The sequence below is a fragment of the Rattus rattus genome, chromosome 2 (assembly GCF_011064425.1).
Source record: "Rattus rattus isolate New Zealand chromosome 2, Rrattus_CSIRO_v1, whole genome shotgun sequence".
Taxonomy (NCBI): Eukaryota; Metazoa; Chordata; class Mammalia; order Rodentia; family Muridae; genus Rattus; species Rattus rattus.
This window is the reverse complement of record NC_046155.1, coordinates 202,130,366-202,157,401: the sequence shown is the minus strand read 5'-3', so window position 1 is coordinate 202,157,401 and position 27,036 is coordinate 202,130,366. Positions and strand designations below refer to the sequence as shown.

Genomic DNA, 27,036 nt, shown 5'->3' with positions numbered 1-27,036 from the left:
CTTGCTGGCTCCCTGATTTCCAATCCTCCAAATAGCATTCTGTCTTCCACCATTAGGTGACCACTGGGACACAGTCCCAACCATGAGTAAGAAGCTGCTGCTGTCCTTCAGCAGCCCAGCGTGTGGGAAATGGAAAAACATGTACGAAAGGAGCCCGATGGGCCTGGGTGGCCAGCACAGCTTTTCTCCATTCTCGGGAGAGAAAGACAGATACTTGTTTGGAAAATTTGCCCAGTGAAGTCATGTGTCATTTCCCATTAACACACACGAGGCTCTTCAGTTACTCATGTCTCAGTTGAGCCCATGACCCAGGGCCTGCTGTTGAGTTACTCATGTCTGCACCCAGGAGTCAGTGACCTGGAGGGACTCTCGTCTGCTGTGATGCATTTCACAACAGGGACTCATCTTCAGGTTATTCTTTTTCCCCACTTAGAATTCTGTCCTATAGAGGGCGCCAGTGTGGGTCTGTGAGTTTAGTGTGCTATGAATGGAAAAAGGACCACCTTAAGGGACTTTTAGACTCAAGAGGGCATGAACCCCCCTGTCATACTCAGTGCTACATGGTGGGCAAGAAAATGAGATCCCACTGAGACACCATTGGGATGATTTCCATTTTCATTATATCGAGATGCTGTCCAGAGTTCACGTTGAGGAATACCAGCCATGGCTGACACTCATGCTGATGATACAAAATGAAACAACAGGGCCCACCACATAAGGACTGGAATATAGAGGGATAAGAGTTATCAGGCAGAGCAACATTTATCTGAACTCACCTCTTGAAAGCATCTGTGTTAGCATGTTGTAGGTTTTATGAGAGACCCCACTTCCTTTCTTGGAATAAGGTGCTATGACTAAGTTCAATGATACCAAGCTCTTTTTTTTTTTTTTTTTTTTTTTTTTGTTTTTTTTTTTGGAGCTGGGGACCGAACCCGGGGCCTTGCTTCCCTAGGTAAGCGCTCTACCACTGAGCTAAATCCCCAGCCCCCAAGCTCTTTATAGTATATAGTGCAGTCATTGGAACAGTGAAGGGTTTCTGAGATAGCCTCAACCTCTCTGGCCTCAACAATTGTTTTCATGTTACTTCTGGTGTAGCACACAGACAGACAGTGACGATGTGAATCTGTTTCCTATGGTGGTCAAAGCCTGTAACTTTTCTCAGGTGAGGCTACAGAGCCTTGACATCGACACCTCAGTCTTCTCTAGCTGATACCTCACCAGCAATGGCCAGTCTTCAAACACAGAGTTCTGGGGGTTACTTTTTCTCATCTTTTTAACTTGTTGTGAAATGACGCATGAGATACATGAATGAGAGGTTCATTGTCATGACACAGACATTGAATTAGTTCATTCATTTTTACTGTATGAATGTATAACTTCTAACAGTGATGAAAAAGGACCGTTTTATGTAATAGTTATTTTGCATTGGGTTTTGTGAAATGTTTAAAGTTAGCTGACAATGTAGGACTGATAGATTTCTCAAGCCTCTACTCTGTCTCATCTGTACATCTGAGCTCCTGTGAAAATGGCAGGAGGTTAACATCCATAAGTTTGTAGCAATCCGTGAAATTAGGAAAACTATTGAAAATATCTATATTATTTTGTATGTGGATATCTGGTTACTCAAGCTTCATCTGTCAGAGAGTAGTTCAGGACACCCATATGGGACTCTGTGCTGGACTATTTGGTCCCACTGTTGGAGTTATCTGTTCTTTTGACACTACAACCTTTGTATTATTGTGAGTTTCTACAAAGCCTTAAAATTGGGAGGTATGACCCTCCAGCTTTCTTATTATCCTTAAATTTTACGCGAATTATTGCGGATCTCTTTATTCTTCATATAAATTTGAGAGCCAGTACTCATAGCCATAAAATGATTTGTTTGAACTCTTGTAATCACACTAAAGCTACAGATCAAGATTATAATGGACAGACACCAACTCCACACTACTGGTTCTGCTCCTCTTTAAGGGCCTTGGGTGTTCCCCATTCATTCAGTTCATACTGCCGATTCATTTTTGAAGCCTCAACATAAATGACACTATACTTGTAATTTGAGTTTACTTTTCCTTGCTGGTTTGTATAAAGCAATGATTGGTGTATTAGCCTTTTGTGTTGCAGCTTTCCTAATACACTTATTATTTCCAGGAAGAGTCCTTGGTACTTCCAGATTTTCTCCACAGACAGCCATCTGCACACATAGGCAGTCTCCTCTCCTGTTTTGCTATCTGTTGCCTTCATTGGGGACTTGGCTAGGACATGTAGGACAGTGCCGTCAATGACCAATGAGACTGGTCTGAATGGGAAAGTTTCATCTTTTGCAGGACCAATTGTGAATTTAGCATTGAAGTTGTGTTTTATTAAGTTCAAGAGATTTTCTTCTCCTAGTTTGCTAGGAATGGGTGTTGGAGTTTACTGCATTTTCCTGCAGCTGTTGATGAGGTTATGTGACACTGACAAAGTAGATTATGCCAACTGACTTTAAAAACTTTTCAGTTGTTATTTTATATTATACGTATGGGTGTTAGGCCTGCATGTGAGTGTCTGTACCATATGAATGCCCAATACACACAGAGGCCAAAAGAAAAAAATGTTAGAGTCCATGGAGCTGGAGTTCCAGACAGATGTAAACCACAATATGGATGCTGGAAATTAAACCCAGGTCCTACAGAAAAGCAGACAGTGCTCTTAAGGACTAAGCCATCTCTGCAGGATGCCCTCTGACTGACTTTTGAATGTTGAACTAGGAGAACTAGGACTAAGCCCACATCACTGTGCTGTATCCTATATTTTTGACGCTAGGATTGATTATTTGGTTGTAATATGTAATTTATTTTATATATTTTTGGACTCTTCACTAATGTTTTGATAAAGACTTTTGCAATCATCTTTATGGTAGATTTTGGTTTGTAACTTTTCTCTATCTTCCTCTGGATTTTGTTTGGGGTAGTGCTGATCTCAGACTTGGTTTTACCCCCATCTTCTGATGAGACTGCCGGAAACCACTATGCTTTACCCCACTGTGTTTAGAGGAACCTTTAGGACCATGCACTCCTTTTGATTCATACTAGTGATCTATAAGGTGTGAGATCTGAAACTAACATCATGGAAAGTACAGCCAACGATTGCCTAGTCAGTTTAGATAACATTTAAAGCTTGGAGGATTCAGTTTGTCATTTGAGATTAACAAGATGTTTAGAGAGATGTGCGTTGTGACAACTTATAGGAAGGATATATTAGCTACATGCAAGCATAAAACTATTAAATGCTCACCACAAATGCACAAACTATACCCAAAAACATACCAGGCATATACCTGTATAGCAGGGAATTTTATTAATTAAATTTTGTTGCCATGATGATTCACCTGAGAAAGGTGCTCTGAGTTCACAGTTACAGAGAGTTCAGCTATGAATTACTAGTTTGGGGCATGAGGTAAAGGCAAATTATCTTGATGTAGTGTGTTTTAAAAGAGGAACCTCACTTCACAATGGCCAAAAAGCAGAAATAGAGAAGGAGGAAAGGTGGGGATAATGAGCTATTCCTTCCTTCCTTCAACTATACCTCACTTCACCATATCCCAGGGAAGCTCGTCACTGTGTTAGTCAATGGACTCAGAGGCCATCCACTTCCCAGCAAGCCCAATGGCTGGGGATCAAATTTGAACCTATGAGCCTCTTGAGGGGAAACTTCATACCCAACCCCTTAGAGATTCTGTGTTTGTTGACAAAAGAATCAATGACTGGACTCTAATGACCTACCAGTGAGGTTGAGCGTGATTTAATCCCTTCTGAACTTGGAAGTCTACTAAGCACAGATAATGGCTACTGGACATTCAGTCCTTGAAGAGGAAGCTGTAGATGCTGTGCGTGTATCCCTCAGCCTGGAAGTGGGGGGAGAGAAGAGGATAAGGGGAGGGTGGAAAAGAAAGGAGGGAGGGAGGGGTAAAGGATAAGAGGGGGAAGGGAAAGGAATGAAAGAAGGGGAGGGAAAGGGGGGAGAGAGGGAAAGAGAAGGGAAGAGGAGGGGAGGGAGGGAGTTACCGTATTTGAGATAGTTTGATTAAGGTTTGATTTCATGGCAATTTCCATAGTCTGCCTGTGTCTGGCAAGACTGTTATAAATACTTCTGTGGGGGAACCCTCGCGTCAGACATCTGCTTGCAATTATTCAGCTCCATTCTCCTTGATGAATGATAAGCTTGAGGTTTCTAATGGAGAGCAATTTGTCTTAGATAGGTAAAACGTTTTGTGAATAATTTCAGAAAAAGTAGCTTCTGTATTTAAATTTAACCAAGAAAGATATGGTACTGAGTCTCGGGGGGCAAATAAGCTTCTCTCTAAACAAAATCTGTCATCGAATTGCACGAGAAAGGATACACAATTGGTGGTGTATCCCTTGGTAACTAACTCACCCTGTTTTCTTCAGCACCGCCCAAGCAATATGCCTTGCTGACCAGCCGAAGCCTGTGAAAGAGTACAAGTACCCGGAGAAGCTGCCAGGACAGTTATACGATGCAAATACACAGTGCAAGTGGCAGTTTGGAGAGAAAGCCAAGCTTTGCATGCTGGACTTCAGAAAGGCAAGTGGTTAGTTACCGCCACATGCTCACTACACTGTGATTCATAAAACCATTCTGTTTAGTGTAACTGACAGTGATGTATTCCACATTTATTGGGCACCTACCAAACGTCAAATCCTATCTGCCGGGACTGGCCCAGGGTAACAGGAAACACATGCTTTCCTGGCAGAGCAGATGATGGGAGATACTGCTGTGGGTATCAGCTTCCATTTGGGAGTTCACTTGACTTGTTAGGTCAGATCTTTCTTTCTGATTTATCACGTGGGAGTGAGTGCAGTAATAACGTTTAGTTGGTTTAAGTTGGCAAATTAATACCCTGCGTTTTTCGGATAATATTAAGAAAACAATGTTCCCCACCCCCATTCCAACATGATCACAGTCTACTGGAAGGCAGCAGTACATCATGGGGCTTCTGACTATTGACTTTCCCATGTAAAGTATTTATAGAGCAGTTCCTCACAAAGGTGATGTCTCTGTAGCCCTCAGGATGTCTCTTCGGTGATTTCCCACATAAATCCCTCACAGAGCATAGATACACACACTGGCTAGACAGGGAGCGTCCAGATTAGGAATTTGCTCTACATAAAACCACAAGAAAAACTTCTCATAAATCAATGGAAGTAACTAGTTTTGAGGTTCCTTTTATTCTGGTTTATAATGAAATCGAGAATAAAATAGAAAAAGTACATACAGTCTTCCAGAAAGCCCTCAACGCTTCAGGAGTGATTGAAGTGCTCCTGCCTCGCTGCTTTCCAGCACAATCATCTTCTAAACTCAGTCAGGTTTCTTCTAAGGCCAGTTGCCCTTTCGTGGGAAATAACTAGAATTTTTCCTATGTTACTCTTATATATGTTAAGGGAAAAAAAACTTATAAAACTAAAGTTTTTGTTTAAAGATTAGACTTTCCAGGCTGTACTTCTGGTCTCTATACTATCCGCTTTGTGACATTGAACCATGCCATCACTGGTATCCCAATGCTATTAATAAAATATAAGCAATATCAAGCTAAGTATAGGCTATTTGTTTATTATTGATGAAATGATTTCACAGAGTGAAGTTAAATCATTCTAAATCCTATCTATTCTACAGAACACGCTTTGCTATTTGTGTCCCAAAAGAGGTGCTGCTAGCTTATACACCCTGCAGATGTCGGCTCTGACCGTATCTCCTCTTCACCAAATAACTCCTTTGTCTGATGGTATTGCTTATGTCTTTATCCCCATGTTGCCATCTGGTTCACAGTTCAATAGAGAGGTGTAAAACCTCCAGGAATGCTCCTTCGAATTACATTGTTCCTCATAGTTCTATTTCTGCCAGCACCTGCTTTGTCTAACCAGAGACTCTGCGTATAGGTACATATATAGTTAGAATTCTGTGTCCCCTTGACTCCTAAAGGGATGGATTAGTGAATGGGTCAATAGTTTCACGGATAGGTGGATGCATGCATAATATACATGCTGTATAGATGAATAGATGTCCAACAATATCTTGATCGTTGTTAATTCAAAAATTGAGGAGTAGATACAGTAATAAGTAACTATGGTCTTAGATACTTGGGGAACTGAAGTACAATGATCACTTGATCCTGGGCATTCAAAGACAGCTTGAATAACAATAAGACTCTAACTCTAAATATAAAGGAATCAGTAAGAAATGAATAAAAATTAATTTTCATATGTGAGGAAATAAATGGAACTAGAGTTGGAAAGGAAGACATGACCAAACAATATTTCATGTTTTAAATGACATTCATGGATTTTCTTTTTTTTTTTTCGGAGCTGGGGACCGAACCCAGGGCCTTGCGGTTGCTAGGCAAGCGCTCTACCACTGAGCCAAATCCCCAACCATGGATATTCTTTATGCCTAGATTATGCCTATCTTACCTTTTGGTTTAGAACATATGATTTGCATATTTCACAGTTGAATAAATACAAATAGTAAAATTCCATAGATGGAATTCAGAGGGGCTGAAGCCAGGGTTCAGGTTTTTGGGCGTCTTCCTGAGTTTCCTTCCGTGTGGCTGAGGGGTCATTCACTGGTTCCCAGTTGCTGATAGGTATGGGATTTGATCACAGATGTGTAGAATATTTATAATAGTAATGGCTTCTCTTCCTTTAGGACATCTGTAAGGCCTTGTGGTGCCATCGGATTGGAAGGAAATGTGAGACTAAGTTCATGCCAGCAGCAGAGGGTACACTGTGTGGGCAGGACATGGTAAGATGCTGACTCCTTCAGAGTTCTCTACCCCAACCTCAGTCTTGCAACCCACACACCACACTCCTCTTACACCGGTGTTTGAAAACCAGCATTTCTCATACATGTGCACACCTACATCCTTGCTAAAACACCGTGACTCTTCTATGCTCGTATCACTGTTAATAAGCTATCACAACAGAATTGGTAGAATGAGCAGTCAGGCAGTAGGGAATGCTTGGCTATGTGTTGTAAAGTGAGAGACAAATCAATCGCCCAATTCCCACTGACCAATGAAGAGCAAATGTCACCGCTGCTTAGGACTCAAAGACTATTGGGGAAATAGGAATGTACTCTACCCAAGTAATCACTTACGGTTTTCGTTTGCTATGTAGTGTACCTTTTTATGATACTAATGGAGCGAAAGAGAAATGTGCACTTAAGCTTGGTGCTTAACCACCAAGCTTGAATTCCCGGTTGTATCACAGGCCAAGCACACGTAAATCTGACGTCAGGCACAAAGCCAAAGCCCACATTCAGATTGAAGCCACTAAGAAAGAGGGAGCTTTCCTGAGACCAGCATGCGACACCCACTCAGTCTGACATCGTGTTACCTCTGCAGCCGACTTCCTCATTGCAAGTGAGATTCATGATTGACAGTTACATTCTAGTGGTGAAAGTAGCTCAACTGACTCACAGTGAAAGCCTAACAAAAAGCTTTTAGTTTCCTGAAAGAGCCCCTGGGTAAAAAGAAGGCTTTGGAATCTCTAATCGTCAAAGAACACTGGGTAATAATGTTCCCAAATATTCAGGCGCAGGCCACCACACTAAACAAGACATCGCCTATTTTCAATTTTTGAACTTGGCCAGGACGTGGCACGTATTCAGGAGTCCCAAGCTCTGCAGCAAGATGGCCCACAGGCACTGGGTAATGCTGTGCTGCTCCCATGAAGCAAGCTTCTTCCTTTGGACACAGGCCTGGCCTTTGCTTACCTGTTCAGGAGCTCGGATCTCCTGTCATCTTCAAAGCAAGCTTGTCTACCTGAGAATATTCTCGTTAGTCAACTTGCTAATCCTGGCTTCTGTGTTTGCCATTCCCTGTGTTAGTAAAACCTTTGGACAGGTAGTTTTAAAACTCAACAGAATGAGCAGCAAGCATACCAGACCTCTTCTGCCCATCAGAGGCTCTCCTCCACAGGCATGACACCTGAGCCTTACCCTGGCCTCTCCATCTTGTGTTTCCCCTGAGGGTGGGGCTGTTTGAGACTAGGAGACCTGTTCATACCCAGCTACAGAAGCCTCAGTGAGCAGAGGTGTCTGCTAGCACTTTGTATTGTCACGTGCCGTGAGAGCAGAGGCTGATACAAGAAATAGAATTTTTTCCTCGTAGAGAAAAGAAAACACAAAGACTTATGTGGATAAGATTTTCAAAATGATTTGCTTTGTGCATATTTTACTTAAGATGTAATTCATACCTTTCTCCCTTTACTTTCCTCCCTCCAGCTCCCTTACAGTGTTCTCCCCAACTCCTTCTGTGTCTCCTTTGCTCGCAGATAACCTCATATATATATATATATATATATATATATATATATATATATACACACACATATATATACACATATATATGTATGAACAATAATAATTATGTATCAATAATATGTATGCACAAATATATAACTACAACCTGCCGAGGTAATTTTTACTGTTTGTGTGCAATCATGTGCATATTGTTTCAGGGCCAACCACTCTTTACTGGACAACCAATAAGAGGCCACTTCCCTGGGCAAGTCTAATTCACTTTCCCAGCAGTTGTCAGTTTGTCTGTAGTTCCTTGTCTAGAGGTTGGACCATGTGTCCCCCTTCCACATTCTCATGTGTATTGATATTATCATTGTTCAGATAATGGTTATGCCACCATTTCTATGAGAGACTATTACACAGTGGACTTTCTGGCATTCCAAATGGTATACCCTTTCTGCTCCCTCTTCTGAGACATTCCCTGAGCCGTAGATGCAAGAGCTGTGACATGGGCATATCCATTGGGCCTCGGCAGATTGATCTCTGCATTATGCCTAGTTGTACGCATCCGTGATGGTTTCCATTTTCTCTAAAGAGAAGCTTCTTTGATGAAGAGTGATGACTATACGTATCTATGGGTATAAAGATGGGGTGAATGCAATTAGGAGTGTGCTGTAGTAGTGGATTCTCTTCCAAGACCTCATAGCCCCAGGCACTTTTCTAGGCTTCTCATACTACGTGTCTTTCTTCCTGTTGGGAGAGGTTTAAGTCCAGTTAGGCAGCTGTTGGTTAACACCAACAAGTATGGCACCTAATATCTTGCCTTGTTGGCCTTTTGTTGTGGTTAATAGTTGTCACAGCTGGGTAAGACTGTTTACTTTCCTCCCCTAGCATCCCAAATAGGATCATCTTGTACCATGGAATCTAGACTAACTTTCAGGCCAGATACAGCTCGAATTATCAAAGTCCTATTTCCTAGGCATGTAGTGTCTTCAGCAACAGGGGATCATGTTGATTTGAGAGTCAATCAATGGCAGCTGCTATATTTTGTATTGTTTTGAAAGTCATTTGGAGTATGTGGCTGACTATTCTGGATGGGATTTTTAGTGCCTGGTACTAAGGTTTTTGTTAGTCCATGTTTTTTATGGGAAGTATTGTCAGGTTTAATGGCATAACATCCTTCAAGCTACACACACACACACACACACACACACACACACAAACACAAATATACACATAGACACATACACAAACACGCACACATACACACATACACAAACATACATACACATACTATGTATGTACATGCATATATTCATATTTGTTGTGTATAATTTTAGGTAAATAGAAAATAACATGAGTCCTTGAGGCTTCATCAAACAACCTTGGATTATTTGTCCCTCTTTGCTTCTTCTCATTCTATATCAACCTCCCTCCTCCCTGTCTATTTTGAGCCCCTATCTCCATTTGTCCATTTCCTGCTTCATGTCACACGTACCCTGCTACTCCTGCACATTTATGGAAAGCACATACATGGATCCATAATGGTCAGATGTCAGTAGTTGGTTTGACAAGTTTTACCCCATCCACCCGTAATAGGCAATTGAGCTGGCGTCATTTCTGTTTTTCAGAAGTAGCATTGCTTTCTGTCAGGACCCAGGTCTTGGCTCAAACCCTAGAGACAGCCCCTTTGTCCTACTGCCCATAAACCAAGCTCTGCTTATTTAACACAAACAGAACCAGGGAAGGCGTTCGTCTTCCCGCTCCTCAATGGAAAGCCTTCATCACCGCGTTTAATGTTATACTTTGAGCCTAGGTGTTCGGGAGTAAAATCCAGGTGCTGGCCAGATATGACAGGGGGCTGAGTCCCAGTTCTCCCTAGCTAGGCTCTTCTACTCGAGACTCTCTTCTACTCGAGACTCTCTTTGAAATGCAAGTTGAGAAAAGAACCTTGTTGGTGGAAGTCAGGGGTCACGATTTCAGAGACAATCTACCAGACCAGATGTTCATGCAAATATTTGAGTTGTGTCTGCCCTCCTCTGGGAGGTCAGGCTTCTGTGACGACTGATCCATGTGTCTTTTGTTTGCAACCATTCATCAGGTGCTGCTGCATTTGGAAAGGTAAATAAAGAAACACTAAGTGTGTCTTTAGTACATGCCACTTGCGTGCAGATAATCCAGTGTTTGCATATTTTACAAGATCCACCCCCACCCTTGGTGTTACAAAAGGAATGAAATGAATCCACCTATGCAGGACTCACATAAATTACTTTTAATTTATATTTAAAATGTTTAGTGGTGTCGTGGAGGACAGTGTGTGAAGTACGGTGACGAAGGTCCCAAGCCTACCCACGGCCATTGGTCAGATTGGTCCCCTTGGTCCCCCTGCTCCCGGACCTGTGGGGGAGGAGTCTCTCACAGAGACCGTCTCTGTACCAATCCCAGGTAGGTTCATGATCTGCTTCCTTATGAATGAACCCAAGCTTGCTAATACCAGCACTTACAAACGTCTATAGGGAACACTAGGAAGGGAATTTCACTCCATTCCCTAAATGTTTCTCTCCCTTTCATGTGGTTGATGATGCTTATTGCTTCTTGGCAACCAGTAAAAGATAACTAAGCCATCAGGGCAGTGGCAAAACTGGCTTTTAACTCTATGGCTTAACATAGTATGATGCTATTCAATTCGCTAATTATTTTTGTAAGGAAGTGGAGTCCGAATGAATGTCTCCAATAAGAACGACTCTTTTATGCAAAAAACAAATATTATTGCTTTTCCATCAAATATATTATTCACTTTTACAGCAGGCAGCCTAATTTCAGCAACTAGACTGGGAGAGACAGTTACCTAGCTTGGGAAATAAAGTGCACTCAGGCTCCTTTCAGAAATAAGTTATGTTACTCTGTTGCACTTATCTGCAAAGCACAAAGCCCCAAAGTCAACGTTTGCTCCACAGTCCTCTTGTACACCCACCCAGGCTCGTGGAGATTCTCCAGAAACCAGCAGGCTCATGGGCTGTTGGGTGATGCTCTGACTTGACTCACAGGCCTGATGTTCTGGCCTTGTCACAAGGAGTCTGGTAGTAGAAAGAACTTGGCTTTCTGCCTCAGTATCTCACTCTAACCAGGGCATCTTGGAAAGTCACCATCTTTCTCAGTAGCAACCTTCCAAGCCCTCTGTAGGGTGTGAAGGGCAGCTCACTTTCCTACCTTTCCAGAGAATGCTGGAGAACAAGGAAGAAGTGTAGACAAGCCTGAACCTTGAACTCTACCCTACCCTCCAGCATCAGGACCATGGCACTCAGGATGGACTAAGGAAGATACCTCCCTTCAGTGCCCACTCTAGTTACTATTAGCAGCTGTGTCGCCCCAGTGACCATAATATCCAGGAAGAGCTGATCTCTGGCTGTGTTATCCGTTCCAGACCATCTCATGGAGGGAAGTTTTGCCAGGGTTCCGCACGCACTCTGAAGCTTTGCAACAGTCAGAAATGCCCTCTGGACAGTGTGGGCTTCCGTGCTGCCCAGTGTGCTGAGTACAACAGCAAGCGTTTCCGAGGGTGGCTCTACAAGTGGACACCTTACACCCAAGTGGAAGGTAAGTTTCTAGGCCTGCTCTCTAGGGTGCCCCGGGCTTTGTGACCTGCTTCGAACGCATCTATGTCTAGCACTGCCATGTTGCAAAGGGCAGATAATGTAGATCTAGGAGCCCAGGAGAACATGCTTCTTTGCTGGGAGTGGCTTGATCTGGCCTGCCCCACTGTCATGGCCTCCTACCTATATTTGACATGTAAGTCAACAGGCTAGATTTGTTGAATGGGTAGTTGTTTTAAACAATAAGAATGACAGGAGTTGCTGCTGGTATCGCCACAATTGCATGGCCCACTGCAAGCTCAAATATTAAACGCTAAAAGAAAAATTTACTATGCTTTATTTAAAAATGAATAATTTTCTAAATATACTATATCAGTGAAGTCTTATTCTCTAACTATACAATAAGAAATGTATGCACAGAGTGAGTTGAATTTACGCTTACCAGATGGAGAAAGTAAGCGAAGTATTAAGATATATATAGCAGCTAAAATTATAAAAGTGTTGATTTCAAGAGGCATGATTTGGGGTACATTTAAATAAAACATAATGTTCTCATTGTTTGGAACATTGTATTGGAACTGAGAAGTCTGGCCAGACTAGTGGCAGAGGTCCTGGGGAAGTACAAAGCTAAGACAGTCCATCTGGATGTGCGTCCTTCATTTCAGTACATATATGCCCATGGTGGACCTTTGAAATTACTGAACCCTAGGTAGGGAGTGGCCAGCATTTTCATACAAAGTAGATTTGGTTTGGTTTTTCTGCATAAACTGTAAAACTGGTGCCCACAGTAAGCATAGCAGTGGGCCAGAAGAAAAGCCTATGGGGTATGACAGAAACAGAACTTAGCTGTGACTTGAAGGTGACGTGTGTGCTTTCCCTAACTTTGCTAGACTGTGGCATAATCATATTAAGCACATGCACAAGAATCTGTGAGTGAGTCTCAGCCTGAGAAAGTTCCCCAGACAGAGAGGCTTTCCAGATTCAGCGTTTCCAGTTTTATCCAGAAAGAAGACAGAGGGTCCCTGCAAACACTTCTGTTATCTCTAGGAACGGTGAGGCCTTGCAGCATAAGGAAGCTCTGATCCCTGGGGCCTTGTACACCAATGTTCCTACAGAACACATTGAGCCCTGGACACTGTAGTTAACATTTCTTCTACCATTTTAAAACACTGTTTAATACTTACCATGTGGAATTCATGAGAACTTTACATTGCATTAGATAGAAAACACTATCGATCATTATATATTCCTATAACTCAGCCTTTATATAGTAGATCGTAAACACTGTAGTCCAGTCAACAAATGCTCATTAATACCTACTATGTACCAACAACTATGTAAAGGAATATTAGACAACAGGCACTAGAAAAAATAAGAGTGAAACATTAAGTAACAACAACAACAACAACAATAATAATAATAATTTGAAGTGTTTTACCAAAAATTACATTAAAATTTCTTAACAAGGTCCTTAATGGTGGCACACACCAGAGGCAGGTAGATCTCTATGAGTTCAAGGACAGCCTGGTATACTAGCATATTCCAGGCAAGATAGGGAAACAGTGAGGCTCTTAAAAACAAAATGTCTTTGAAATGTGTTAATGTGTGGGATTTATTTTAGGGGGTAGACAACCAAAGAAGATCTGAACCGCAGAGCAAAAATCACCGAGCTTAAGTGTCTTTCTTATTTGTGTTTGTGTGTGTATTTCTTTTTAAGATCAGGACTTATGCAAACTCTACTGTATCGCAGAAGGATTTGATTTCTTCTTTTCTTTGTCAAATAAAGTCAAAGATGGGACTCCATGCTCGGAGGATAGCCGTAATGTTTGTATAGATGGGATGTGTGAGGTAATAATGATCGCTTATTCATTCAACAAACGTCTCCAGACAGTCTGCTTTGTGCCAGGCATCCTGTGAGGGCTAGAAAGCAAGACATATGAGAGGAGTCCTTCCCCTCCAAGTCCCAGCCCAGGGGGAGAAAGCCAGAAGAGCTCATGTTGATGGCACTGCTTTGTGATTGAGGTGTGTACAGAGCATGAGCAGAGGGGAGAGCTGTTCTCAGATGTGGGTCTAGAGCATTTGTGGGCACCAAGGAGGAGGGAGCATCCACACCTGAGCTCTATCTCTAAGGGTGCACTGGAACAAGGGTGCTGGGAGCAGAGCACGGTGGCTTTGGCAAGCCAGTGGGGTGCTCAAAAGGCAGCTGTGCTCTTGGGGTGCTGAATGGATGAAGGCAGGAACAAGAACTCATTCAGGGGACCACTGCTAGGTAGACTAGGAACTGGATTTGGGAAGAGCAGACCTACAAGGGGCACAGTTTCTGGGCAGTGTTATAGTGAGTCAGTGAGGTCACTTCTCAGCTATCATAATGATCTCCACGTGATCATTCAGAGGAGCTGCAACACGGCAGGGGATTTGAGCAACCCCAATACCCCAAAGTCTGGGAAACCAACCCAAAAATCTATGAGAAATTTGGGAAACCTAAGTTCTTTTAGTGGTAAAATCTTCCTTGCACTCATGTATTCTGCTGGGTGGTCACTTTCTTCCTTCCACCTCAGGTAGAGATTTGCAGTGTAATTAATGAGGTATAATTAATAAGTAATCTACTCATCATGGTCTCAAGCCCTGCAGGGAGCCATACCCACTAGCAGACTTGACACAGTCAACCTTTCTACATTCACACACAATGGCATTGAAATCTATGCCTGGCCCTGAGAATTTCCAGCAAGGGACAAAGACTACAGTTGCTTTGTTTCTGAGTGCATTTTATTCTCTCAGGTACCTTGATAGGAAATATGAAGAGAGCAAGAATTATAGAAATTGGGGTTGGGGATTTAGCTCAGTGGTAGAGCACTTGCTTAGCAAGCGCAAGGCCCTGGGTTCGGTCCCCAGCTCCGAAAAAAAGAAAAAAAAAAAGAATTATAGAAACGATAGCAAACGCCTAAAATTCTACAGCCTTGCATAGATCTAAGCTCTATAAATCACTGATGGGAGAGTTTCTGTGCAGAGGCAACAAGTTCCAGTTACAAGCAGATCCTGTGTGAACACACTCACAGTCAGCTTACCAAGTCAGTCTGAGATGTACTTTAACACAGTCCTCCAGCTCTAACTGCCAGACCTGAGGAGGAATACTACACAGGACAGATAGCACATCACAAGAAAGAGATCCCGGTATACCAGGACCAGCCATGCTTTGCACATACCGGGATCCATCACCCATTTGTTAACTACCCCATGTTGGAAACTTGTTCGGCTGGAGTGGGAGGAAGATTTTGTCACGTGGTTGGTGATGTTGTCACATGTATCATCCTTTTTTTCATGAATGATTATGACCTCATGGGTCCTCCAGAAGGTTGGCTGTGACAATGTCCTTGGATCGGATGCAACTGAGGACTCCTGTGGGGTCTGCCAGGGGAATAACTCAGACTGTGTCATGCATAGAGGACTCTACAGTAAGAATCACCCCACCAACCGTGAGTACCTCAGAATCGTGTACATCTGCACAAGGAGGGATTCAGCCAGAGATTTTGTTGGGAGGGGCTGAGGGAGAGGAAACAGAGGATGCTTAGAGGGATGAGGTCTTCCATGGAGGCTTTTTCTTTTTTCAATCTGTGGGTCATATGACCCTTTCACAGGGGTTACCTAATTGGAAACCACTGATATCTACGTTGTGATTCATGCAATAGCAAAACTACAGTTATGAAGTAACGATGAAAATGATTTTATGGTTGGGGGTCACCACAATGTAAGGAACTGTATTAAAGGGTTACAGCATTAGGAAGGTTAAGGACTACTGACCTGGAGCTTCTGTTTTTACCTAGAAGTGGATGTTAAATCCTTAGAATTAAAGTGATCCTTAGCAAGACTGCACATTACAAGATTACTTCTGCAACCAATGAAAAAAGACGCCTATAGGTGTCAGTAGTAAAGCTAGGGGCAGATCTGTCAGTTCTAAGCATGGCCTCTCACATCCAATTGTGGAGAAGCTAGATTAACTAAATACTGCATTCCTCTATCCAGAGTACTACCACGTGGTAACCATTCCCTCTGGAGCTCGGAGCATTCACATCTATGAAACAAACATCTCTACCTCCTATATTTCTGTGCGCAATTCTGTCAAGAAATATTACCTGAATGGGCACTGGAGTGTGGACTGGCCAGGGCGATACAAGTTTTCAGGTTCCACCTTCAACTACAGACGGTCCTACAAGGAGCCTGAGAGTTTAACCTCCACTGGACCAACCAACGAAACACTAATTGTGGAGGTAGAGACCAGCTTTTGGTTCTGGGGCCGGTGAACTGGAGCTTCTGTGGGATTATTGTTGTGGTTTTAATTGGATGTATGCAGAATTGTAGCAACCAGAAACAGGAGCAAGCCATCCAGCAGGTTCAACGGGACAGGAGACATTTTGCTATTGTCCACCCTTGCTTGGTTTCTGAGGCTGTACATGTACTACATGTGTTACCATCTCTGGATCTTTATCAGTAGGTTTTATGGGTGATAGCTCTTTTTTAATTAATATTTTAGTTACACACAGCTTATAGGCTTTGTTATGACATATTTGAACATGTGTGTCCTTGGGTGTTGTTGGTATTCATCCCCTCATTTGCCCTTTTTTGTCCCCCTCCCCTCATGCCACTCTCCAACCACATAGGCCCCCTTCTGATTTAAGGTCATGGTTGGATAGAGAGACAAAGATGATAGATAAATAGAAATGTATAGGTGGATATATAGGTAGATATGTGATGATGAGGATAGATGATAGACAGATGAAAGATAGAAGATAGATAGATAGAAGATAGATAGATAGATAGATAGATAGATAGATAGATAGATAGATAGATAGATAGATAGATAGACCAACTGATAGACAGATGATAGATAATAGATAGAAGATAGATAGATAGATAGATATAGATAGATAGATAGATTGATTGACAGATGATACCCAATTAGCAGAAATCATATAAAAGTGTGATTCTGTCTCTCCTCCTACTTCTGTGTCTTGATTCCCTTCTTTTCCATTTACTATAGTCATTCTGTCAGCCTTGTCTTTCATGTCATATGTGCATTTGCATATGTGCACATATGTGCAAATCCCAGATCTGAGTGGAAACAGAAACATTTGCTAAGCTTACTTGCCTGTATTATGATCTCCAGTTCCATCCATTTCCCTCTAAGTAACATAATTTCATTTTTCTTTCTGCCTGAGCAAAGCCTATTTGAGTATGTGTACAACATACAGTCCTTAGTCACTTGCCTGTGCATTGCTAGGCTTTTCCATGTCTTGGCCATTGTAGATAGTGTTACAATAACAAGGGGTGCACATGCATCTCCGTGGTGAGCTGTTCTAGTTCCTTTTTTCATGCATCAAGGAGGAGTGTAGCCTGTGGTACTCTACTATTCATTCTCTGAGGAAACCTTACATTGCTTTCTATAGTGGCTAGATCTATCAGGACTCCTCTTTCCCCATAGCCCTGACGACATTTATTAACTACCATGTCATTGTCACTTGATTTCTTAATGACTGACATTCTGACAAGAATGAGAAACTTAGAGAAGATTCAATTTGTATTAAAGACTAAGGATATTGGACTAGTTTCTACGTTGGCTGGTTATTTGTGTATCTTGCTCTTGGTCAATTCCATTCATTTGCTCATTTATTGATTAGATAGTCTGCATCTCAGTAATTAACTTTCTGTTACTTTGTACATATTAGATATTAACCACTTATCTGGTGCATGTGAGCAATGATTCTTCTTTCACCTTTTCTCCTCTGATGATGCTGTGCTGTTTTATTTTTTTAATTGATTTTTTCTGGTTACAGTTTTCCCTCCCTCAATTCTTTCCAGATCTCCCCATCTCACCACACAGCAAATTCCATTCCTTTTCTTTCTCTGTCGTTAGAAAACAGCAATCTGACATAAACAACAATAGTAATGTGTTTGTTTTATCCTATTCTGTTTCGTTCATATTTTATCTCTATATATTTTTAATACTATGCAGTTCTATTTTTCAGCTTTGATTATTTCTTGACCCACAGAGTCCTGTTTGAAGTGTTTACCCACAACTACATCAGGAATATAGTCTATGCTTCCCTCTCCTAGTTAAAGCCATTGATGAATTTTGTGGGGTTTTGTTTGTTCTTTGCTGGCTGGCTGGCTGGCTGGCTGGCTGGCTGGCTGGCTGGCTTGCTTAACAAGATGAAGGCTCTGAATTTAGTTTAATTGTTCTACACTTAGACATGCAGTTTCCCTAACATCACTGAAGATGCTGTCTTCTCTCCAGTGTATGCTTTGGAAACTTTGTTGAAATTCAGGATATTCTATCTGAAGGAGTTTATTTCATTCTTTATTTTATTTCACTGGTCTCTAAGTCTATTTCTGACCTTTACCAAGCTGGTTTTGTTGCTATGGCTCTGTAGCATAAGCTGGAAACTAGGTATTGTGATGCCGTCGGTGTTGTTCTTTCTGTGTGGATCTCACTGGCCATCCTGGATGCTTTGTGTTTCCAGACGAGTTTCAGAATTATTTCTCACATCTTTTGGAGAATGTCATTGGAATTACGACAGGGATGGCATTGCATCTGTAGATTGCTGTTGATGGTGTAGCCTTCCTCAGTGTACTAATTCTGCTGAACCATCGGTTCTTTATGCATTCTGGTTTCTTTTTCAGTTTCTTTACCAAGCGTTCTGATGATTTTGGTATTTAGTCCTGTCCTTTCAGGTGTTATGGGTGGGATTATTTTCCCAACCTCTGTGTTGGCATATTTGCTATTTGGAGAAAAACTTTGGATTCCTCTGTATATTTTCCATAATATCAGTTGGCTGCTGATTTCTTTTGTCTCGTGGATGGTGTTTCTGTAGGTATCTATTTCGTCCCTACGATCCATGTGTACTATAATTCTGAATTTTCTTGCTTTTTTCTGTCTGAGTTTTATTTGTCCATGTGTTTCCACACTGATGGAAAGCATTGCAATGAGGTTGCCCACTGTTACTGTAGCTGGGCTGATCAATGTCTATTTAAGTTTGCTTTATGAAGTTGGATTTATCAGTGTGTGTACCTGTGTATGTACGATTCCTATATTATCTTGACAGATCTTTTCTTTATTAATATGTCACTACCTTCTGTATCTTTTCTAATTTTGGCTTTGTGTCAGTTTATCAGGGAGTATAGCTGTCCCTCTCTGTTTTCAGCTTTATTTCCACATCTTCATCAGTATGGATGCGTCTTGGCCAGTAAGTAGCAGGTGTTCCTTAAAATCCCCAATCTATTTTATTGTTTAGCTCAGGCAGCTGTCCTGCCTCTTCTAACTGGACAGCTGAAGATTCACTATGGAGAGGGATTGATCATTGAGTCCTGTGATTTCATTGGCTCTTTCCTGGGTAGGCTCATGCCTTCCTTTTCTTTCTCCTTTGTTCATATTGGGTTTGCCTGGTGTATTGTGTGCGACATTCCTGTTTCCTCATTTTGGATTTCTTTCCACATGAAACGTATCCTTTCCTGTGTTCTTGTGACAGATTTTTGCCTCTCTTCCTTGTCTATTTGTAAATTTCCTCTATCATCTACTAAGCGCTGCCAATGGCCATGTCGAGCTTCTGCTGGTTCTTCTTGAAATGACTTCAGTTCTTCATAGGTTTTTATGGTATTTATTTACTCATTCATTCGTGTGTATTCTTCCCAGTTTCAGAGGGAAAAATGTGTCTAAAATGTATCTGATGCACATTTTTGAAAATAGATAGTGTTTTGTCAACATGGTTAGTTTTGTAAGGTATTATTTTATATCGTTTAAAGCCAAGTAGTTATCAGTTTGTCATTGATTTTACTGATTTTATGTTTCCTCTTTCTTCTTTTGTAGCTTTTGTTCCAAGGCAGGAACCCTGGTGTGGCCTGGGAATTCTCAGTGCCCAGGTCAGGGGCTAAAAGGACTCCACCTCCCCAGCCCAGCTACTCATGGGCTATCCTACGCTCTGAGTGCTCTGTCTCCTGCGGAGGAGGTAAGTCACGTCTTATGCTGCTCCAGAGGTGCTGTGTAGGTCCTGATTGAAATCAGATCATGAGTAACAAAATATAGAAGCACACACATCGAAAATGTATTGATAGCAGGATTTTTAATCCATGCTTATTAATGAGATAAAGTGTAAGATAATTTGTCATCACCTTGTATACTCAGATACACCAAGAAACGTCATGATGTTATAAAGATTATAATGACCATGATAAAAACATCATTGAAGAAAATCATAATAGATAACACAGACTTACTGCTTTAATATCACAGAAATTTAAATATCCTCTTCCTCCTCTTCTCCCCCTCCTCCTCTTCTCCCTCCTTCTCCTCTTCTCCCTTCTTCTCTTCCTCTTCCCTTTCTCCTCCCCCTCTTCCTCTTCTTCCTCCTCCCCCTCCTCTCCTGGGGGATACCCCAGGAGCACCTATGCTCATTGCAGCCAAGGTAAAAACCGCACACCACTGTCATTCATATGCATTTAGTATGGTCTCATATACCATATCTCATTGAAACCATCAACTGGGGTTCAGAGTAGGAATCTCGACTCAGATTCAAAGGTGACTTGGAAACATTTGAGACTCCTTCATGTATATAAAGTTGAAGATTCTGTGATGATAAACTCCAGTCATTCTCAGCACCTTAGAGATTTTGATACTGTTGTCTCTTTTTATAGCAACCAGGGGTTTGGGGAATGAGCCAAGATCACCTGGCAGATAACGTATCTTGAACTCGTCTGCTGGGTACCTTTCACATGGTCTTCCTACTCCAGCAGATTCCAGATGGATGCACTTTTTTAAAATTTAATTTAATTTTATTACTCACTTTATATACCATTCACTGCCACTACTCCTGCTTACCCCCTCCCATAATCATTCTCCCAGGCCCCAGCCCTTTCTCCTCTGAGTGGGTAGGAGCCCTCCTGGGTATCTCTCCACCCTGGCACTTCAAGTTTCTGTAAGGCTTTCTTTCCCACTAAGGCCAAACAAGGCTATACAACTCAAAGAACATATTCCACATGCAGGTAGCAGATTTAGAGATAGCCTCTGCTCTAGTTGTTTGAAGACAAAGCTCTACATAAGATATATATGTGTGGGATGGCCTAAGTCCAACTAGGTTCCCTGGTTGGTGGTTCAGACTCTGAGAGCCCCCAAGGGTGCAGGTTAGTTGACTCTGTTGGTCTTCCTGTGGAGTTCCTATTCCCTTGGGGCTGACAATCCTCCCTCCTATTCCTTCTTAAGAGTCCCCAAGCTCCATTCACTGTTTGACTGTATCTGTCTGAGTCAACTGCTGGGTGATGCCTCTTAGAGGACAACATGCTCCTGTCTGCAAGCATAACATAGTATCATTAATAGTGTTAGGGATTGGGACACACTTACTTCTTAAGTTGTATTTACTCATGTGTGGTGTGTCTGTGTGTGTGTGTGTGTGTGTGTGTGTGTGTGTGTGTGTGTGCAGTGTTCATGTATACATGTTACCATACATGTGAAAGGCAGAAGACAACTTGGAGTCAGTTTTTTTTCTCTCTCTCCCCCCTCTCTCATTAATGTCTTTGTTCAATTTACATTCTGATTGCAGCCCCCTTCTCCACCTAGTCCCACACTTACACCCCCCCCATTCTTCCCTCCCTTCTCTGTACCCATCTACCCTATTACATCAAGTCAAATGGGAGAGGATGCACTTAGTCAGCTCTCTTTTTCCACCACATAGGTCAAAGAGATAGAACTCAGGTCCTCTGTCCTTGATAGCAAGTGTCTTTACCCTCTGAGCATTTTGAGAACTAGCCAACCAGGAAGAAGCTTCCAGCCCAGTTCCAACTTGGTTTATCTAGGTCCGTGACCAAGGATGTGATGCAATGGCATATTGCCTCCAGAATGGAATTCTTAGGAATGCTAAGTCAGGAAAACTGTTTAATACGCTCATGCTGCTGGAGCTTTCTAAATCACAAAGCCATGTAGGATTGTTTAAATTAGATGTTACCTGAAAATAGCTCCTTTGCCCGGTATACAGTGAATATTAGAGAATGAACACCTAACACCAGCATCATTTCACGGTTCTATTTCTTGACAAATGATCAACCTCCCAGGAATCTGATAATAGCTCTTGAATGCTGCCATCCTGTCTTAATGGCTTTGCACAGTTTATCACCTAGAGGAAAATTTAGATTCCTATATTCTGTGCTTTCAAGATTATGGCTTGTATAGACTTTTTATTATGCTGGATTTTTTTAACAACTAACCATCATCTTCTTAGCTGGCTGCAGTGCTAAACTGGGAGAGGACATTTGGAAATATCTTCATCTTCATAAGTTCTTCCTGATGTCAAGAGGAGGTGTCCTCCTTCTGGGTTTTTAACCAGCCATTTTATCTTCTGTGATGGGGACTCCACGGGGAAATGATATCCTGCAGCCTTGAGCAACCACTGCCCTCCACCTTCCTTTCTGGCTACTTTGTTTACTTCTTAATCTCCATTCTTTATTTATGACACAACCAGACTTTACTTCAATTTTCCTGCTCGACCAGGCCTTGAATTGACACTCATGCAGCCCCTGGGATTTGGCAGTGGAAGCCAAGAATCTTGCGGGGATCTAATTGATCTAGTGTTGTCTGCTCCCGGAAAGGAGGCTTAAATTTAGTGCTGAGCTCTTGTCTGCTGTCTACCTCATGAAAGCATCAGATTTTCTTCAATTTTTTTTATAAAACATAATTTTCAAATATTTTTTCTATGATTCAGTTGGTTCAATGTGTCTCAATCAACTAATCATGAGCTTCTGTTCCATATTGAAATATTTGCAAAGCAGGGCCCATAGCAATGGTCTAAGCTACCAATGCACTGTGGGCATTTCTAGGGATGAGGCTTTTCTTTCAGACAAGCACATTCACCTAACTCGTGACTTAGGTTTCCCCGACAAGCTTTAAGACTGCTTTTATAAACCTCCTGTATATTCCCCTCATACTCTCTTCTGGGATAATAGATCTGGAGCTTATACTTCAATTAATTGAGGAATTAGTTTTGGAAAATTGAAGAGACGCCACTAGCAATCTTGCCCTTATTTTATTACTTTCAAATAATTCGTTCACTCGTTCATGAATTCCTCCCCTCAGCAAATGCTAAAACTAAGATCTGATACTCAAACTTCTTAAAGCTGGCCAGGCAAGTGTTTAGAGCGCCAGGAGGCCATGGATTAATTCCTTCTGTGTCTGGATTGGCAGTGAAATCTCAACGGAATTTCATAAAAGCAGATTGGTGGTTTTTTTAGCTGGTAGCCAATAGCAGTGCAGTACACCAGGACAACTACACCAAGGAAATGGGTGTTTCTATGAACCCACTGATTTTTGTAGATGTATGAGTCCCAGGGTTGTGCTCTGGGCCTATGAAAGTGCTGCTTTTATGCATTTTTAAAAGATTTTTTAAGAGAGAGAGAGACAGAGAGAGAGAGAGATAGAGAGAGAGAGTGTGTGTGTGTGTGTGTGTGTTGTGTGCATACAGGTTCATGCCCATGGGTTCAAGCATGCACACAGAGCCTGAGGAGGCCAGGAGAGAGTACTGAATCCCCATGATACGAAGTTACACAGATGCCTTTATGGGGCAAAGAGCAATGATTGTGAGCTACTCAACATGAATGTTGGGAAATGAACTCCGATTCTCTGCTGGAGCAGCATGCCCTGTTAGCCAATGAGCCATCCCTCTGGCCCTGGTTTGTACACTCAGTCTGGAGGGAGACTTTGTCCATGGTTGAATGGAAGATTGTAACCCTGTTCTACACAGTGGTCAACTCAAGCTCCCAGACACCTCAAGGCTGTGGCCCAGTGTGACATCAAGAGTATGTGTCCTACAAAGCAGTGTTACGGAGATAGCTCCTGGGAAGCAATAGCATCCTACTGCTTTAATTGTCAATATTTCTGCCTCTTCGGATTCCGGAATCATCTTGATTCCAATTACACCCTCTTACCTTTGCTTCAGGTGCTACCGCATTTGGAGGTTCAGAGTGAGGTCTCTCTCTTGAACTTCACCAGAAGAGCAAAGCAAAAGGGATGAACTGGGAACAATTCTGGATCCCAGTCACCTTTGAGTGGATCCACTGCAAACAACTCTGCTCCCTTGGCCAAGAGTGACAAATTCAAAATGAGTTTTCATTCGCAATCTTTTCCTCCTACCCCCTAAAGGAAGGAAAATAAGTGAAAGAGAAAGAAAACTGTGTGTGTTCTGGAGAGGGAAGACACTTTCTTTAGTAGAGCGGAGTTGGATCCACCTGACACAGATGTCTTCAAGGATGACCAAAGTTCAGGGTGGAGCAAAGAATCCCCCTTATCAAGGAGCAGCCATCCTTCCTCACACCTTCTCCACCAGGGCCCTGGGAGCAAGATCCTGACCTTATCCTGGCATAGTCAGCTCTTCTCTACACCCTACTGGGTCTATGCTCATGGACATAGGACTTCATTTGTGTACATTTAGAATCTGAGAAGGACAATTTCTATGTGAATGCTGTCTTTATACCTCATTTTAATGTGGATTTATTCCCCCAAACACATGTAAGAGTTTAGTTTTAGTTTTCAAGGTGTCTTGGTTAGGGTTTCCATTGCTGTAAAAAGACACCATGACCAAGGCAGTTCTTATCAAGGACGATATTTAATTAGGGCTGGTTTACAGATTCAGCCGTTCACTCCATTATCATCAAGGAAGGAACCATGGCAGCATCCAAGCAGACATGGTTCTGGAGGAGTTGAAAGTTCTACATCTTTTTCAGAAGGAAACAAGGACAAGACTGGCTTCCAGATAGCTAGGAGAAGGGTCTCAAAGCCAACCCCCACAGTAACACACCTACTTCAACCAAGTCACATCTCCTAATAGTGTCAATCCATGGACCAAGCACATTCAAACCACCACATCCCATTCATTGGTTCCCACAAGCTTTTTGAATCTGTAGGAGTCAGAGCATAATGCAAAATACACTTAGTCCAACTTCAAAAATCCCTATAGTCTATAGCAGTCTCAACAAATGTTAAAAGTCCAAATTTCAAAATCTCTTCTGAGATTCATCCAATCACTTAACTGTAATCCCCTATAAAATCAAAATCAAAAGGCAGATCACATATTAATGCCACAGGATATATATTACCATTCCAAAATGTGATGGTGAGGAAATACTGGACCAAAGCAAGAATAAAAGCTATCGGGACAAACTCCAAACTCTGCATCTCCGTATCTGATGCAAAGTGCTCTTCAGATCTCCAACTCATTTCATCTTAGTTGACTGCAACAAACTTCTTACTCTTGGCTTGTTCCACTCCCTGATAGCAGCTTTCCTCAGCAGGCTCTGGCACCTAAAACTTTTGCTGGTAGCCTTTCTCCAGTTATTCCACAGAGGGACCCACAGTCTTTTACAAAGTTAACTGTACACTGGGGAAAGGAAATAATCAAACTTTCTGGGGTCTATTGGATACTGGTTCTGAATTGACCCTGTTTCTGGGAGATCCCAAGAAACATTGTGGTCCTCCAGTTAAAGTAGGGGCTTATGAAAGCCAGGTGATTAATGAAGTTTCAGCTGACTCATAGTAGGTCCAGTAATCCCCAAACTCATCCTGTGGTTATTTCCCCCAGTTCCAGAATGTATAATTGGGATAGATATATTTAGAAGTTGTTAGAGTTTTCACATTGGTTCCCTGACCTGTGGAATGAGGGCTATGATGGTTTGAAAGGCTAAATGGAAGGCTTTAGCGTTGCCTCTGCCAAAGAAAATAGTGAATCAAAAAAGTATTGTATTCCTGGAGGAATTGCAAAAAACTACTGCCACCATTAAGGGCTTGAAAGATGGGGGGGAGGGGGTCCTACAACATCTCCCTTTAACTCTCCTATTTGGCCAGTACAGAAGACAGATGAATTATGGAGAATGACAGTTGACTATCAAGAACTAAATCAGGTAGTAACTCCAGTTGCAGCTACAATACCAGATGTAGTTTTCTTACTTGAGCAAAATAACACATCTCCTGGTACCTGGTATATAGCTATGGATCTACCAAGTGCCTTTTTCTCAGTACCTATTGATAGGGACCCCCAGAAGCAATTTGCTTTCAGTTAGCAAGACAAGCAAGCAGTATACCTTTACAGTTTTGCATCAAGGATATATTAACTCTCTGGCCCTGAGTCATACCTTAGTAAGAAGGGATCTTGATCATCTGTCTCTTCCACAAAATACCACATTGTTGCACTGCATCGATGCCATTATGCTGACTGGACCAAGTGAGCAGGAGGAAGCAGCCACTTTGGATGCTTTGTGACACATATGCGTATCAGAGGATGGGAGATAAATCCAACCAAATTTCAAGGACCATCTCCCTCAGTGAAATCCTTAGGAGACCAGTGGTGTGGGGCGTGCAGAGATATTCCCTCAGGGTGAAAGATAACTTATTGGGCCTGGTCCCTCCCACTACTAAGAAAGCAGCACAAAGCTGAGTGTGTCTGTTTGGATTCTGGAGATAGCCCATTGCTCACTTGCGTGTGTTTCTCAGGCCCATTTACCGAGTGACTCAGAAAGCTGCTAGCTCTGTGTGGGGCCTGGAACAGGAGAAGGCTCTTCATCAGGTCCAGGCTGCTGTGCAGGCTGCTCTACCACTTGGACCATATGATCCAGCAGCCCCGAAGGTCCTTGAGGCATCAGTGTCAGATAGCGATACTGTTTGGGGCCTCTGGCAGGCATCTGTAGGTAAATCAGAGAAGAGTCCTATGGGATTTTGGAGCAGACAGCATTCTCCTTTTTGAAAAAAGAAATGGCTCTTGGCCTGCTATTGAGCCATAGTGGAAAATGAACATTTCAGAATGAGACGCCAAGTTACCATGCAACCTGAACTGCCTACCATGAGCTAAGTGTTATTGGATCCATCAAGTCATAAGCAGCAGTCAATTATAGAATGGAAGTAATATATATGAAATCAGGGGTGAGCAGGTTCTGACGGCACAGACAAGTTATATAAAGAAGTTGCCCAAATGTCTATGGTTTCTACTACTCTTACTTCTGCCAATCATGGACCTGTATCCTCATGGGGTATTCCCTATGATCCGTTGACTGAAGAAAAGAAGAATGAGACCCAGTTTACTGATGGTTCTGCATGTTACATAGACACCACCCAGAGGTGGACAGCTTC

General features: G+C 42.2%; 1 protein-coding gene across 1 annotated transcript in view; it reads left to right on the top strand.

The window, feature by feature from the left end:
* Positions 1–27,036, top strand: part of Adamts16 (ADAM metallopeptidase with thrombospondin type 1 motif 16) — a 124,510-nt gene that overhangs the window by 65,143 nt on the left and 32,331 nt on the right. The window contains exons 10-17 of the mRNA XM_032894833.1: positions 4,428–4,581; positions 6,700–6,795; positions 10,592–10,740; positions 11,720–11,892; positions 13,606–13,736; positions 15,238–15,361; positions 15,909–16,153; positions 19,747–19,885. Of these exons, the coding sequence (XP_032750724.1) occupies positions 4,428–4,581; positions 6,700–6,795; positions 10,592–10,740; positions 11,720–11,892; positions 13,606–13,736; positions 15,238–15,361; positions 15,909–16,153; positions 19,747–19,885 (1,211 nt within the window). The remainder of the gene's footprint in view (positions 1–4,427; positions 4,582–6,699; positions 6,796–10,591; positions 10,741–11,719; positions 11,893–13,605; positions 13,737–15,237; positions 15,362–15,908; positions 16,154–19,746; positions 19,886–27,036) is intronic.